The following is a 17,132-nucleotide window of genomic DNA, read 5'->3' on the forward strand; positions in this document are numbered from 1 at the left end:
GTCTGAATTTGAATAAAAATCTTTCAGGATGGGAATTTGTTCCAAGAAAGGTTCAGGAAGAGTTTGAAGTTTCTGGAAAAAAACTTGTGTGAGTATGAGTGTGGGTGGATATGAGCAATGTGTGTGTGCACCTACGTGTATGTGTGTTTGCACAGGGTGTGAGGGTGTGCGCACGTGTGTGCATGCCTGTGAACTCATTTGTATGTGGGTGTGTGTGCGTGCACGCGTGTGGATGCCTGTGTGTGGTGTGTTTGGGTGGTTGTGTGTATGGGGTGTGGGTGTGTGCCCATGTGTGTGTCTGTGAGCGCGTGTGCCTGTGCACTGAGGGTGGGAGAGGCAGCTTCAGCTCAGCCAGTGGCGGAGCAGTTAGTACAGAACTAATAGTGAGAAAGGAAGCGGGGGAGAGACTAGGAAGAGACGCAACCAACCTTATTAACGAAAGCTCAGCTTTGTCCCTGCGGACCCAGCCAGCAGAAGGGACTGGAGAGCTTGGCTCTCTGCCAGGGAGGTCGGGCTCCCTGCAAGCAGCTGCAGGCATCCTTGATCATGCCCTTCTCCCAGGGAGCCCTGAGCTTGGCAATCGGGAAGTTTTCAAAGCCGCAGAAGCTGCAGCCCCGGAGAAGACCAGCAAAGACAGTGGAGTGTGTATGTGACCTTCAGTTTTCTATTTTCTTGTTGGGTGGGTTAATGGATTTTTAGTACAAAGAAAGCTAAAACTCAGCTGACCTGAAAGACTGGAATTTCAGCTCTGTTTCCCTCCCTGGGCTGTTTTTCCTCCCCCTTCCTCTCAAAGCCCTTTAAACCAGAGATTACCGGGTCAGTAACTCTTACCCTGCCTGCCTGCGCCAATGGTTTCTAGCTCTTTGGCTTGGCAAGGAAAACCACTACCTGTAAGTATCTGCTTTATGTATTTCCTCTCATCTTGACTGTGAATGTTCTGCTAGAATGCCCCAGAGGTTATCTGTGTGGTAGCTTCACTCGAGTCTGCTTGCAAAAGTTTAATTCTCATGTAAACTCCCAAGGTGGCAAATTGTGGTGTTAAAAAGCCATATGCCCCAAGTGGGAGGCTCTTTATTATGTAACACAAATGTATAACTCTCTTCTGAATCCATCCCCAGCAGCACTCACCAGTGAAAAAAACATTTTTATATTCTGTAATTGTCCCCCCCTCAAATCAGAATATTTCTTTTCAGCTAAATGAAATGGCAAAAAGAAAAGATGCCAAAATTAACAAAATAGATAATATTCTCATGGTATAAAGGTATAGAAATTTGGAGGAGGTGATTTTTGGATACCTTTGCTTTAGTTTAGTTATATTTGGATACATATTTTTTAAAGCATGGTTTCTGTTTTTATGGGGATGAGAGCCGGTGGTGGAGAGGTAACGAAATCATATTGTTCTGAAGTTTCTGACTGATTTTTAAGCTCTTTCTTCTCATTCCTCGGATTTGGTCCAGAGACTTCGGTGCTGTAGTAAATAGTTTCTTTTAGTTGTCATCTGGATCCCCAAAATAATTTTCAAGGCATTTAATTTTTGTTTCTGTTTTTGTATTTTTTTTTTTTTTTAATTATTGTGTGCAGTCTTGTTGTGTGGTGTGAATTATAAAGCTTCAGAAGAGCATTTCCGAGGGCTGGTTGGAGTTTATGGCCTGGGAATCTTGCTGGAGAGATTAACCTTTTCAGGACTGTTTCAAAGACCAGAGCTAGAGATCCAAATGCTTTTCAGGTTTCTGCTCTGCAAAACTGATACCACCATACCCTGCTCCGGTTAAAGCTTGAAGATTTGCTTCTTAGTCCCCTGCCTTCATTTGATCCAAGTGCCTTCAGCATAACACTAAGAAAATGTTAACTACTTTTCCTCTTTCTCTCCATCAGAGATCCTCATAACCCAGTGTACCTAAGAACCACTTGGGTGCTTGGTGTAAGGCAGGTGCTTAGGCCACACCCCGAGAAGAGTTTAGACTTGGGGTGGAGCCAAGAATTTACCCAGGTGATTCTGATGCAGGCGCGATCACACTTGGATGAGCAGTGCTCTACATCGTCCTTGGCAATTAAATTCTTGTCACGTCCTTGGTTAATGTTAAACCTCATACCTAAATAATAAACTTGAGTTTGAGCTGATGTTGAACTTAAGTTATATGAAGCATGGTTTGGCACGCTTGGCCAGCAAACCAGAACTTTTAACCAGCTCTCCCACCAAACTCATCTTTTTTTTTTTCCTTTGCTCCCCCTTTCCATCCTACCTCTCCATTCCCATGAGTGAGAAAGGGAGTCAGGGAAAGGTACCCCAATTCCATGTGGCTATGTGGTCTGACCTACTCCGCATGGATAAGCTATGTTTGTCTTGGAAACTTTAAACCCAAGGGTATTCTTAATTCTTTATCAACTCGCAGGGGATACTGTGCTCCTGGGGCTGAGTTGGGCTGAACTGAGCTGGATTATTTCTGGGGACTGTTCAGGAGCAGTTTAATTCCTAGAAATTTGTTTTGATTGGACCAACCCACAAGGATCGGGAGAAATAGGAAATGATACCTCCATCATGTTGAGGTCCTCATTTGACAGCATATGAAAGTAGGAACTCAGCTTCCATCCCCAACCCCAATGACATTGAATGGCTTGTATATTTATAGTAAAAAGAAAATAGGATGTGGTCATCAGCGCCCCTTCCTTTTTTTCCCTCTCCTCATTCCAAATATTTGTAGGTGCCTGCTACATGGCAGGCTCTGTGCTAGTGCCAAGGACTTAGAAAGATCAGTGTGTATAATATGGATAGACTCTTTGTCTTCCTGGTGTTTCACATCTTAGGTGTTGCCAACCAATCTTGGATGAATCACCTATTCTTGCTAACCTTCTCTTCCTCTGTTAATATAACAAAAGGGTTGAATTCAGTGAGTTTTGGTATCTTTCTATCTCTGACATTCTGACATTGATGGATATAGCTCAGTTTCACTGTTTGCTTTGACAGCAGGCCCAAAGATTTGGCTTACAGCTTTTCTTAAAATTTTTTTTAAATACCCTTTAAGTTGTTTTTCTCTCACAAAGAACCAAGACCACTGATCTAGTGAGTTAGACAAATGCCACCTTTCAGAGCACACAGTCATTCCACACAACGGGATCCTGTAACTCTCTCGGAAGGCTGTTTCCCTGGGCCAGGTTACGTGGGGTGGCAGCCTCTTATCTTGTCTGAATCTGGTGTTGCTCCCCCTTTGGAGAGCTGGGTGGTCTGAACAGGGTTTGCTGGCTTCCATACTTGCACAGCTTGCTCCCTGACCCTTCCATTCAAGTGATTTAATAGCTTTTGTGCAACTAGGTGAGAGGCTCAAACAGAAACCTTTGAGGGGCTGGAGAAAAAAAAAAAACAACAACTCCCTAATGAAATCTCGCCTTTTGTCTGTACTAGAGTTTCTCTTACTGCAGTGACTGGGGCAACATTTCAAAGGGTTCTAAAACTTGGCCATCAAGATAAGAATATCAAAATATAGCTGTGATCTATGTGTTTTTCTGACAAACATAGCCTCCAGCTGTCTGAAGATACTGTGTTTGGATGGGAAAGTGCTCACTGGAGGACAGAGTACAGGGATCTTGCAAAGTTAGGATATTTTTGACAAAACGTTCTTGGCTTCTCATTGGTAAGCTTAATGGAAATGGCAAAATAGACTTTGGTTTCCCTTTTACCCCTCCCTATTTCCGGAGTTGCTGATACGGTGTCAAAATACTCCTTTGGTGCATCATCAAAGGCTGCTAAGATTGTTTGTCACTCTTCACTCTCAACTTTATCCTTGAAACCTTCCTATCTGGCTTCCTTAGAGACAGGGGCAGGTAACACTCCAGGACTCACTAAGCTCCAAGTCCTTCCATTGGCGCAGTCTACTTCCCTGGGATCCCATCTCTGCATCCTATCAAGTGTTATCAGCTGCTCAGTCCTTATAGATGCTCCCTGAATCCTTCTCTTACAATAAATAAACCAGGGCTTTGCCTCATGAGGTCACACTCAATGCCATGGTATTTTCATTCCAAAGTCTACATTTCTTGTTAGCACAAAAATTCTTAATAAATTATTGATAATTATTGATATAATTCTTATAAATTATTGATATAAGCCAAAATCATTAAGTAGTTAGGATAATTTCAGAAAGGATCAGAATTCCCAGATGAGGATTCATCCAAATGTTTAAAAGTTGTTGTTTCCTATCAAATCCTGTTCATTGCCTAGATTTCCCTTTTTTTTTTCCTGTGAAAGTGATTCTTCTCGTAAAAACAACACAGCAAAAACAGAAGAGCAGTGCTTTAGTTCTGTTCTATATAAATCTTCTCTTCTGTTATAACATGGTAGGATGAAATAGTTTGTCAAATAGGCATTAGTGATGGTTTTGAAACCAAAAGGTAGTGTTGATAGGAGAGCCCTACCAAATATGGAATCAGAGGGTGGTGTAGTAGGAAAAAAGAATGGCCTTTGAATAAATTTCAACTGGATTCCAACCCTAGGCTGTGATGTTCTTTGGTTCTGTGATGTTGGCCAAATTACTTACTAGTTTCCTTGGGAGTAAAACAAATACATTGATACTTACCTCACCAGGTGTTTGGAAGGGCTAAAAGACATTTGGAAAGCACCCAGCATGCTGCATGACATATGATAAGTTCTCAATAAATATTTCTTCTTTAGGAGAGGACTAACAGGTGTGAAGGCTGGAAAGAATCAAACATGTGGCGAGCCCGGCAATTTATAGGTGAAAAGAAAAGGGAAATGGGAAATAGAGCTTTCTTCCAGACCTCATGGGCTGGGCAGGATAGGTCTCCATCCACCACTTCCTCGGCCTATAACTCTGGGCAGCAGCCTCGTTCTCCTTGATTCCTTCTTCCAGATTAAGTAGAAGCATGAAACAAATCCATGAGCTCACACACTACCAAAGTGATTCGTTAAGGAGAAAACAAAGGCAATGTGAATATCATTCTGTCCTTTTCTTCCTGACCCTTCAGAACTGGAGACTTGTATAGACATTTCACATAAATATCTGAGGAGAAGAATCATTTTGTTTCTCTTGGGATTTTTCTCCACTGTAGCAAGCGGCCTAACCTCAGGGGAAAGTATTTGTTTGAGATTTTGAAACTGTGCAATTGCCCCATGGTCAGCCTATGTGCTATCACCAAGTGGAAAGAAACAGCCATTCAAGCATGTGGCGTGAGCTCTTGCTCTCCCTCTCTGTCTCTGTCTCTCTCTGTCTCTCACTCTTCTACCAGTTTTTCTTTTAAGTCCAAAGTTTGCGTTGGGGTAAGTCAGTCTCTCAACTGATACGTATTGATCTTCTCTGTGCCAAGCCCTGTGACCAGGACTGGAGATGTTTGAGTGAGCAGAACAATCATGATTGTCATCTTCAAGAAGCTTACAGACTAAGGTCAAAGGCAGACATGTATAAATGACTGCAAATAAACATTTAAATGCTTGTAGGTGTGCAACATGGGCTAAGGGGTATTGCAGGATTCTATGCAAGCAGTTAAAACTGGTCTGGGAGGTTGAGACCTGAAGGATAGGTAGAATTTAGCCAAATGGAGTGGTAGGCGGGAGAGGGGAAAAGGGCATTCATGGCAAATGGGACAACATGGATGAAACATGTAAAGGCCTAGAATGGGCAGTGCCGCGAGTTTAAGGAAGGAACGAAGACCTGAGTGACTAGCTTGTCCGTGGCAAGGAGGAGAGTCGTGTGAGAAGAGGCTGGAGAGGTGGCAGGGGACAAGCACACAGGGAAATCCAGTCTCACAGTTAAAAGGGACCCCAGAAAGCACCTAATCCACACTCCCTCCCTGAGACAAAGACCCCTTCCTGTGTCTATACCTCAGCCCTCGCCATTACTGGACAGCTCTGAAGGAAATTTCTTTCTGAGGGGATGCTGAGATTCACCCATCCTCCCTGTTTCTGCACATGGGAACCACAGGATAAAGTCACTCCTCCTGCAGGTGTTTGAAGACAATTTTTTTTTTCATAAATTACTGCCCAAGTAAATCTTCTCTTTCCCATACATTTGCAATTGATTTTTTGGAATGTAAATTTATATGTTTGTGCTTGTTGAAAGTGAACTTGCTGGCTTCAGCCCATCATTCCAACCTCCATTATCCAGGACGTCGATCTTGATTATGCCCTCAGTGGTAACAGTTAACCTTCCTGGATTTTTGCTGTCTGTGAATTGGATAAGCTTGTTTCTATATCTTTGTTTAGGAATTTGGAAAATTGTTTAACCAGAAGGAGCCAAAAATGGAGCTATGGGCACCACTCAAGATGTTACTCACAGAAATGTCCAGGTATAAATGAGAAGAGCTCAAAGATGTTAATGTGTGTTGATAGTCTTGTTTTGACAAGAATGCTAAAAGCACAGTTGAACCATCATTGCTGATTTCATTTATTGTTACATGTGTTGAATGTGTATCACATGCAACAGACAGTTCTGTCCTCCTGCCTTCAAAACACATAGTCACACCATCATGTAGGATATGATAAATGCCCCATGATGGGTTTAAGTAAAATGTGACTTTTCTGCAATAGCAGAAACCAAATGGAATGATCAGGTCTTAGGGCATCTTGGAGGAGGCATTTCACAAGGCATTGATATGTGAGAAAGATTTTAATAAGGATGGAAGCAAAGACATTCCAGGCAGGGGGCAGACATGAGCAGGGGCTTACAGGTGGGAAGTGTCAAGCAGGTCACCGTGAATGTGTAACTGAGGTTACGGGAGAGGGAGGGCTGTGGTTGGGGCTACATAAGCCTAGAGGTGATGGCCAAAGACCATGGGAGTAGATATGTAGTGAGAAGCCAGTTGAGGTCAGATTTTTTAAAAATATGGTATTTTCAATGATACAATGTGACCAAGAGAGGAGAAAACAGGGTGGAAAGAAAAGGAAGAGAAGATAAAAGAGAAAGAGGCATTGGTGAGGTAGAAGGAGAAGTGGGGAGTATACTGAGTCCATAAACTAGGAGAGAAGAAATTGTGCAGAAAGTGTGGGTGTAGCGCATTGTTGGGCGCTATAGAGATCAGAGAGGATTGTTGGAGAAAAGTTCAATTTGCTGTAACTATTAGGAGGTCACTGGCAGCCTTTGAGACAGCTATTTCAGTGGACTGGTGGCAATCAAAATCAAGGCTCCTTTTAGGAAATACAAGGCTGGTGAAGGAGTGGGTAGAGAGAGCGTTTTAAGGAGATAGGATAGTTGGTCAAGACGAGGTATATAATGGGAAAGGGGAAAAGAAAATGTTTGATGAGGATTAGTAGTTAATAGTCACAATAACAATGTGCTTAGATGTGCCCACCCTAATGACCTCATTTTAATTTTAATTTTCCTCCTTACAGACTCTATCTCTAAATATAGTCACATTCTGAGGTACTGGGGGTTAGGAATTCAATATATGAATTTTGGGGGAACAAAATTCAGCCTATAACACCATACCAGCACATCAAGGCCTCCTCCTGGCGTTAGTTAGCTGATCTTCCAAATTCTCTAGACATTACTGCAGCAAAAGAAAATAGAATAAAACTTGTAGCCACATAAACCCACATTTAAAAATCAATTTAGTTTCTGCTTTATAGATGTTAAAAAAAAAATCAGTTTATAGTGCACTCTGGATTTAGAGCTTGGCTTCAGGATGAGGTGACAGAGAAACTTCCTCAAGAAGGACTACCTTTGAACTTTCTGGGTCCTTTATTTAAAAAAATGGTTTTCTATAAGTTTGCAAACTTTGGGCTTAAAGGTTTCTTTCTGCAGGAATTCTTAGAGCCTTTAGTAAGCTCATATTGCATTGTAAATCTTTAAAAGATTTTGGCATTCTGTGCTTCACATGTATTTGGATATAGAAGACTTATGTGGAAAACTTTTTAATGTCTCCAACATGTGCATTTTGAAAAACACAGTTTGCAAAATGTGGCCTTTATCAGCCAGATAGACATTGAAGTGTTGAAAAATCTAGGAAAGGAGACCTTCTAATGAGTTTGTGTGGTAGTCAAAGATTCATCTTTGCAATCTTGCCCTTGATGGTACAGCCTGAGGGACACTTTCTCTCCACAGAGTGAAAATTAGGGTGTAAATTAGTACCATCTTTCCAAGTAGCATGCATATCAAGAGCCTCAAAATAAGTTTTATACCCTTTGATCTTATGATTCCACTTCCAAAAGACTATCAAAAGGAAATAACAAGAAAAATAAGCTAATTTAATGAAGGATTTTTCATCACAATCTATTGACATAGTAACTAGTTCAGCACAACAATGGAATGACTCTAGAAATCCATGTAGAGGATGTAGTGCACAGATGAAAAGTAAGATCACAAGGAATGTTTAATAATACGGAAAATGGTTAGAATAGAATGTTATGTAACTGGAAAAGAATGGTACACTACTCTTTTTGTAGTGTGGTTCTAATTAAGTTTAAAAACTGTAGATACATATACATACTTATGAAAACCGAAGGGCATTTTCTTTGGGTGTCGGCAAAGTGTTATTTTTTCCTTTTCTTTATGTTTTTATATTTTTATCCTTTAGTTAATGAGCATGCATTTCTTTTATACACATAAAAGGAAGTTATTTTCAGAAAAAACAGGTAAATAGATGAAGGATATGAACTAGTTGATTTCTGAGTTTTCTCGTAAACCACACATCTGTGATTTAGATTACATTTTAGAAAAAGTTGCAGAGTGAAGGAAGCAGAATGTTATAAACAAAATCAACATGTATTTTATTAATTTAATAGACTGGAATTTTGAAGTGACCTGTTTGCCTTGAGACCTTTAAACAGTGCTTGTAGTGTAAGGAGTTGGAACACTCAGATGCTGGTAGGCAAGGTATCTGCATTAATTATATGTTCTTAAAGTAACAGCTACTTCCTTGAGAGAACATTGCCTCCACTGAAATTTTTTTTTTAATAATTTATTTTATTTATGTATTTTTGGCTGCATTGAGTCTTTGTTGCTGTGTGCAGGTTTTCTGTAGTTGCGGCGAGCGGGGACTACTCTTGCTGCGGTGCGCGGGCTTCTCATTGTGGCTTCTCTTGCTGTGGAGCATGGGCTCTAGGCACATGGGCTTCAGTAGTTGTGGCACGTGGGCTCAGTGGTTGTGGCTTGTGGGCTCTAGAGTGTAGGCTCAGTATTTGTGGCTCACGGGCTTTGTTGCTCCGCAGCATGTGGGATCTTCCCAGACCAGGGATCGAACCCATGTCCCCTGCATTGGCAGGTGGATTTTTTAACCACTGAACCACTAGGGAAGACCACCTCCAATGAAATTTTAACTCCTGCAACAGCCATCAGTTGCTGTCTGGGACCATAAAGGAAGTTGTTAAGGGTTTGCATACTGTAGGAAAAAGACTCCAGGGATAGTGAAGGAATTGCAAAGAGTATATGATTTTGTTGTAATGCAAAGTGGTATAATATAGCAGTTAAGTGCACAGGTCCTGGGGTCGGCAAATATGGGTTATAAGACTCTGGAGTCAAGCTGATGCTTTAGGCAAGTAACTTAAACCTCTTTGTACCTCATTTTCCAAATCTGTAAAATCACTGTCTACTTCCTAAAACCATTATAGGAATTAAACAAGATAATGTATGTAAAGTCCTTTGAACAACGCCTAATCCATAGTAAGCACTTAATAAATGTTCGTTTTTTATTATGATTATGATGTCACTTCCTTAAGTCACTGTTTATAAAATCAGAATAATAATAGAAACTGCTTTATAGGTTTGTTGTGAGAAATAAATGAAAACAAATATATAAAGAATATAGTCCAGTACCTGTATACAGTAAGTAAAAAGTACCAGTAGACAAAAAATGAGAAAAGGAAGATACAGTCAGCCTTCCATATCTGTGCATTCTACATCCGTGGATTCAGCCAACTACGGATTGAAAATATTTGAAAAAAAAAAATTCCAGAAAGTTCCAAAAAGCAAAACTTGAATTTGCCTGGCAACTATTTACACAGCATTTACATTGTATTTACAACTAGTTACATAGCATTTACATTGTATTAGGTATTATAAGTAATCTAGAGATGATTTAAAGTGTGTGGGAAGATGTTCATAGGTTATACGTAAACACTTCGCCACTTTATATAAACGACTTGAGCATCATCGTGGCGTTTGGTATCTGTGGAGGGTTGGGGGGTTACTGGAACCAACCCCTGTGGATACTGAGGAACAACTGTACTATAAATTGTTAAGGAAAATCAATCTTAGAAGTCACAAGCTATTTTTTTCTTCTCCACGATTCTGTTCTCCCTACCAGAGAGAATTCACTCCGGAAATCCTGTGTTGGGTAAAATCGCCACGGATTCTCCACCCCTGTGGGGGGCATTGAACAATTAAAGCTCCATAAGAGGTGATGAGCTTCTTGAAAGAGAAGAACCTGCTTTGTATTTGCCCTCTCCCAGGGCTGCTTTTGCAGTGAGACTGTCGGCACAGAGGAGGACAGAGCCCTTCCCCAGGGTGCCAGGGACCTGCTTCTCCCAGGCTCTGCTGCCTCCGGCTGTGACCTTGGGCCAGCCTTAGACTGACTCCTTGTTGCTTATAACAAGGTGCAATTAGACTTCTCTGTCTCTCTCAGGGAAGGAAAGTCAGAGGAGGCAGTGGATCTGAAGTCCTTGGTAAAATCTAAGTCTTAATTTCCTCAACTACTACACAAAGAAGAGAACCACTTTCTCTGAGTTTAGACAGTTAGTTGTTCCCTTGGGGGACAGTTCTCCTGATTTCCAGTTCATTGCTCTTGGGTGAATCAATTTATGTCACATATGATTCGGAATCATTTCAGTTATTCTATGGATAATTATATTCAGCTATGAGTTTATGCTTGAAACTTTTACATTTGATTCATATGAATTATTTTGGAAATCAATTTGAGTGAAAATCATGATGATTTAAAAAATTCATTATAAGTAATCCCATGATGGCTTCTATGTTTCTTCTGACTGGTATTTTAAAGATTTTAATGTACAATACAAGTCAGAAAATCTTCACTGGCTTTCTTACCAGTCTAGTCAAGGATATCAAAATCTCTCTATGTTTGAGTGGGTGGGAATGGGTTGATCCTGAGTTGGCTATTTTTTTACTCAAAATGCCACTTCTCTATTAGTTTATTTTCTTTCTTAAAGACTATAGGGTACTTGTAGGATCTGAAGCTGTGAGTCATGAGGTAATAGCTTGAAGCACAGGGAAGATAACATGTTCCATTGTTTACGTCATCTTTAGTAGATTGGTAATAACTACCTGGAGTGCTGAGAAGAGTATCAGACCAGTAGGAGCTCTGCAAATAGCAAAGCAAGCCAGCAAAAGGCTATGATAGATTATTGATATCTTTTGTTTTTTAAAATTAATTAATTAATTTATTTTTGGCTGCGTTGGGTCTTTGTTGCTGTGCGTGGGCTTTCTCTAGTTGCGGCGAGCGGGGACTACTCTTGCTGCGGTGCGCGGGCTTCTCATTGCGGTGGCTTCTCTTGTTGCGGAGCACGGGCTTTAGGTGCACGAGCTTCAGTAGTTGTGGCTCGCGGGCTCTAGGCACGTGGGCTTCAGTAGTTGTGGTGCAAAGGCTTAGTTGCTCCGCGGCATGTGGGGTCTTCCCAGACCAGGGCTTGAACCTGTGTCTCCTGCATTGGCGGGTGGATTCTTAACCACTGCGCCACCAGGGAAGTCTGATTATTGATATCTTGATAACTGTGCTGGGCGCAGGATGGGGAAGGTGCTTCTCTTGTGTCATGTAGCTTCCATTGTAAAATTCCACAGAGGAACAATAGTAAATATGATTCTCTTCAGGGCACATCGTTAACATTGACCATCAAGAAGTTCCATTGCAGAGAGAGCCTGGGAGGACAGCTGGGGTCCTGCTTTTCCTGTTGTGCACAGATTACCTAAGATAAATGACAGGAGTACCATGTTTATATCAGCATGGAGAATACATCCTCCTGTGGTTAAACTGAACGTGTAATTATGAAATAAAAGCCAGCTCAGCTCTACCAGATGAAATGTTACTGAATCATTTTCTTCTGTTCAAGAATTTACTAAGAAAGAAAGAAATTTACTAAGAAAGAAAACTTTTTGAAGTTTTATAAGGAAGAACTCAGAGCAGGATGGTTTTCCACTTTCCAAAACACCTTTTCACATTTTTGTTGGCTTGTAGAGATATCCTTTGAATACATGATTTCCACATGAAGAAAAAAGGCAAGGGTGGGAAATGGCCTGTTAGAGCATAACTGATTTGCAGGATGACGCGAGGATTGTGAAATGCTGAGAAGCAGCTGAATCACACAAGCAAGCAGACAGGATTTGTTTCTATTGCAGCATCAAATTAAGTCCCATGTGGCTAAAAGGCAGTTGGTTTACAAGCTCCCTTGTAGAATCTGGCCACCTTTCTACTTCCCCTTCCAAAGCTCCCACTGATTTTGCTGACGCTCTGGCTGCCCACATCAGTGATGAGAGCAAGCTACAGACAGCTGGATTCCGAGGATCCAACTTGGCCCTATGTTGGGATTAAGCAAACAGAGTTCTCGAGATGTGTTAGGTTTCCCACTAGGGTGTTGTCAAGTAAATGTTGGCTGCCTCTGGACATTGTAATTTTGTACCAGAAACAAGACAATTCTGTCATCTTCTTTAGTGGAGATAAAAAATCCATCATCATCTGAAATCTTGTTTGACTTAGAATCCTGATTTCCGTTGCTATTGTTCTGTGTGGGTTTTGTTTTTTTGTTTTGCCTTTTCCCTCTCTGTTCATCCAAATCCTTTTCTCTTTCTCCTCCACTGCCACCTTCTTCAAGTGAAAAATCAGAGCAATATTTTCCATGGAAATATTCCATACTTGGCATTTCCTAACCCCAAGAGAAAAATGCAAGCGCAAAATTAGAATGTAAATAAAACACAAATAAGCATACACTTTCTGATCTTTACGGCACCTAATTTGGTAGCCCAGTTGATGGAAGGCTGAGTTTTGTTTGATTTTGAGCTTAGAAATTGTTACTCTTGCACTCTTTACCTCCCAGCAGTGTTGCTTCAGGTTGTTTCTGAAATATTAGCGTTCAGTTTCTTACTTCGACCTCCTGTTTTAAGACTGTGAGGAAGAAAAAGAGAAATTTTGAATGTCATTAAAACACACTTTATTTGACTTTTACTGAACCTAATTCTGCCCCCTTCATCCAGGACCAGGTCCTGCCATTCTGTTTTTCTCGAGACAGGCTTTACTCCCTTATTCCTTTGACATATTTTGTAATAATAACATTACATTTATACGGGGCTTTGTAATTAAGAAAATATTTCCACATGGACTATTTCATCTGGCCTCACAGGGGAACTGGAACAGGCAAGACGGATGGCCCCATTTTTGAAAGAGGAAACAGATGTTCAGAAGAACCAGGGTTAGAATCCAGATCTTCAGATTCAGGTCTTCCCTTCCCATATCCCTGTGGCACGGGGAGCCACAGAAATAGATTTCCTTTTCTTTCTCTCTTGTCTCTTCCTGGTAGATGAACATTAGAATCTTGGTCTTTGACCTTATCTGCTCATTAAGGACTTACTCTGCTATAACTAGAGAATGAGCTATTTCCCCATATGCTGTAGGAAAGAAGTTAAAATATTTACCTGATTTGTGACTAAACAAAATTAACAGAAAAACTTGAAGAATAAGGTGGTTATTAACAGTGTAAATTTACGCTGGCTTATTATGCCCATTGGAAGGTCTTGCATTTTCATGATTTTAATGATTTCTGCACATGGATCCTGAAATATTTGTCAGAAGGTGTAGACAAAAATGCCGTCTTTCCTGTTTAACAGTAGGTTAAACAGGAAAGAAGTTTACATTCTCTGCCATGTAAAATTCTGGCAGAGTGGGCTGGTGTGGTGACTTCACTTTGCAAATGTCCCAAACACACGGGCTCCTTCTGGCTCACAGCTCTGCTAGCCTGAGGTGTGGCTCTCTTTTTTATGTGCAGGGCAGACTCCTCAATCTGGGTAACAAGAGGGAGAGAAGCATAAAGATAAATCCATGAAAAAAAAGGAAGAACGAGGTCGCTAGGGAGCGAAGGTAGACAAAAAACAGGTCCCAGGACTGGACCCTAGGCTCCCCAACATGAAAAAGTCAGAGATTCTAGGAAGAAGCAGCAAAGGAGAAGGGAGATGAGAAGAATGCCTGAGAGTATAGAGTCCTTGCAGCCTGTATGGGTTAATTTAATTCATTTAAAATCTCAGAAAGCCAAGTTTTTTCTCTTATCTCTCAGTTTTGGGTGATGCCTACTCGCCCTGTTGCTTCTCTTCTTTGTGAAAGCGCTGCTTTTTTGAATGATCTTAGATGCCAAAGGTGAATGGAAACCAGTTGTGAAAGTTCAACAAGCAGGTTTGCATTCTTGCCCAAACAAGCCAACCTAATTCAGCCTGAGTGTGGGCAACATGGTCAGTGGGAGGACGGGGCAGTTTTATTTGGGGACCGACACCATAAAAAACAGGCTGCTTTGTGAAGTGTGCACCCGCCCGCCCCCAGGTGTTAGGTGACATGTCGCGCACTGTCTCAAATGTGAAAGGTTTCAAACAGGGACAAGAGAATGAGCCTTCCCTTAATATATTAGAGGTGGACAATAGTGGCATTTTTGTCTACACCTTCTGACAAACATTTCAGGATCCATGTGCAGAAATCATTAAAATCATGAAAATGCAAGACCTTCCAATGGGCATAATAAACCACCATTATGGTTTATCATGGATAACTAATCGTGGATATGATTGGTTCACCTAATCATATCTTGGGATTAAAGATATATTTCAATACCTTGCAATTTGGATAAAATCATTTCTGTTCTTATAGGACACAGAGAAATAATCATGAAATTCTAAGTGGTTAAAATAGAAAAAAAGACTGCACTTGTGCAAATTCTATACCTTCTATGTAATTAGCATTGTAGATGATGTATAAATGCATGCACATCTGCCGTGTCATTAGCTGTGTACGTTGAAGCTACATTACTGGATTCCTAGTCCTTGTTACACCTAAACAAAACCCCAAATGCTCACTTAGAAAAAATATCTTTTCTCCAGTTTCCACTCAAGCGTTTCTTAGGTGTCTTCATTGCCCAGCAAAGTCAAAATTGTGCCCATGTGACAAATTATTAAGCCTTTTTTTTTTTTTTTTGAGTGGGTAGCACTGATTTAGAATTAATCACGTTTTCAAACAGTGGGCAAGTAATTCTATCAGCTCTCTTGCACAAATGAGGTTGCAGTCCTCATTTATCAAGTGAGAAGACAAAAGCAAAGAGTTCAGCAACTTCCTCTGAACGCAGAGGAGCAAACGCTGCCCTTGGCCATGAGGCGGGCTGCCTCCTGTCAGACCACACAACTGACGTCCCGGTTGGGACCCGTTGAGTCCGGAAGCAGGAGTTACCGCCGGGGAATGAAATGGCTGCATTGCCTTTCAGATGCCCCTGGAGGTCAAGTTAGTTTATTTGTTTTTAATTTAGCTGAAATTACAGGCTGGTTGAAAGATTCCTTTGTCGGTGGGGGTCTTTTGAATAAGCCACATAAACCTTTTGGTTTCTCTCTCACTTTCCTCCAACTCCTCGTCCCATTTGCAGGATTAAAAAAGCACTTGGGAGGCACATTAATCTTGCCGGGCGTTGTCAGGAGTGATCAGCGAGTTTTATTAAAAGCTCTGGGACTGCCTGAAAGACCTCCTTGTCTGAGTTTGAAATGAAAGGGACGTGTTAAGATCTTGGGGCACATTGTCGGGACCCCTTGCCCTGCCCTTTGGACTATGAGCTGACACCCCCGGAGAAAGCACAGAAGCCCTCCTTTGTGGAAGGGATTGCACTGGTGGATGGAAACGAGGTGGCCCCTGTCGGCATGAGCTGTCTAAGCTGGGGTGGGCTCAGTGCCCTGCTGCTGCTGCTGCTGAGGCTGCTCCCAGGCTGGGCCAGCCCTTCCCTCATCCGTGTTAACCGAGGGGTCAGGGTGATGAAGGGCAGCTCCGCCTTCCTGTCTCAGGATGACCTGAAGTTCGCCATCCCCAAAGAGAAAGATGCCTGCAAAGTGGAAGTTGTGATGAATGAGCCAATAACCCAGAGGGTTGGGAAACTCACTCCACAGGTAGGTCATATCCGAGATATGCTATTTACTAGTGTGTATGAATGAGAGTGTGTGAGAATGTTAGGGAGGGGGAGGGGGGAGAGAGAGAGAAAGAGAGAGAGAGAGTGAGAGAGATAAAGCTCTTCCTTCAAGCTACCAGAGGTGAGTGTTGTAAGATGTTCAAATTTGAAATGGTGGAGCTGCAGTTAGCGGGCATAATACTGCACTGTTTTTTCTATGTAAGGCGAAACCTGTTAAAAAAATTTTTTTTGAGGTATAATGACATATAACATTAGTTTCAGGTGTACGAGGTAATGATTTGAGATTGGTCAAACCTGTTTTTTGAATGTTCTTGGCTGACTGTGGATTACAGCCCTGAAACCAACAGGAGTTACTCCTATTTATGTCAACCCCTTTGGAGGAAGGCTGGTTCGAACAGATATGGATGGATGCATTTTTAAATTAGTAATGCACCAAATTGACAAGTCTTTCCAATTTATCCTCTCTTACTGACGAAAATTTGTGTAAATATTACCAGCTCTTTGACCTTATAAAACAGCTAATCATCCAGGAAAAGGCATAATGGTAAGGGAATCACGTACTTCTTATTTTAGGTACATCGCCACTCTATGAGAATCTTAGGGGAGAGAGAGAAAAAAACAGAGCGAGGGGGAGAGAGAGAGAAGTAAACGAGAGGGAGAGAGAATGAAAACGTGTTGGAGTGGGCAGTCTCCTGTGTGGTGTGATATGGTCAGCCTTTATGGGACTATTCCTGCCCCCAAATTATCTCACCCATGGCCAGAGTGCCTTTGGATAAGATATCAGGGTTTCAGGACATCTTTAGGACACATTTGTGACTGCAGAATAGCAAAAGTTAAACGCGAAGACATTTTTATCTATTACCATCCCTTGAACATTCCCTTGAGTAAGGGAAGAGATCTGGAAAAGAGATATGAAGACACTTCATTTTAAATATTCATTGCTCTTCAAAAATGTCTTCATAAAATTTTTCTTCCCTTCAATCACAACCATGGAGATGTCATTTAAGGGTGTTCTGTGCTCAATCCTTTTGTAGGGTGG

At 41.4% G+C, this 17,132-nt stretch overlaps 1 protein-coding gene across 8 annotated transcripts in view; it reads left to right on the plus strand.

Moving 5' to 3' along the window:
* FREM1 (FRAS1 related extracellular matrix 1) overlaps positions 1 to 17,132 on the plus strand; it is a 226,594-nt gene that overhangs the window by 29,370 nt on the left and 180,092 nt on the right. For 6 of the 8 annotated variants that reach the window (XR_009008576.1, XM_007176771.2, XM_057548003.1 and 3 more), the window contains exons 1-2: positions 342 to 645; positions 15,563 to 16,073. Coding sequence is in view for 7 of the 8 variants with exons in the window: in XM_007176771.2 (XP_007176833.2) it covers positions 15,831 to 16,073 (243 nt within the window). In the remaining variant the exon portion in view is untranslated. Of the gene's footprint in view, positions 1 to 341; positions 646 to 839; positions 891 to 15,562; positions 16,074 to 17,132 lie in introns of those variants that run through there. The other 2 variants (XM_007176772.2, XM_057548002.1) reach the window with 2 other exon arrangements.

This window comes from Balaenoptera acutorostrata, chromosome 6 (genome assembly GCF_949987535.1).
Source record: "Balaenoptera acutorostrata chromosome 6, mBalAcu1.1, whole genome shotgun sequence".
In the NCBI taxonomy this organism is placed as follows: Eukaryota; Metazoa; Chordata; class Mammalia; order Artiodactyla; family Balaenopteridae; genus Balaenoptera; species Balaenoptera acutorostrata.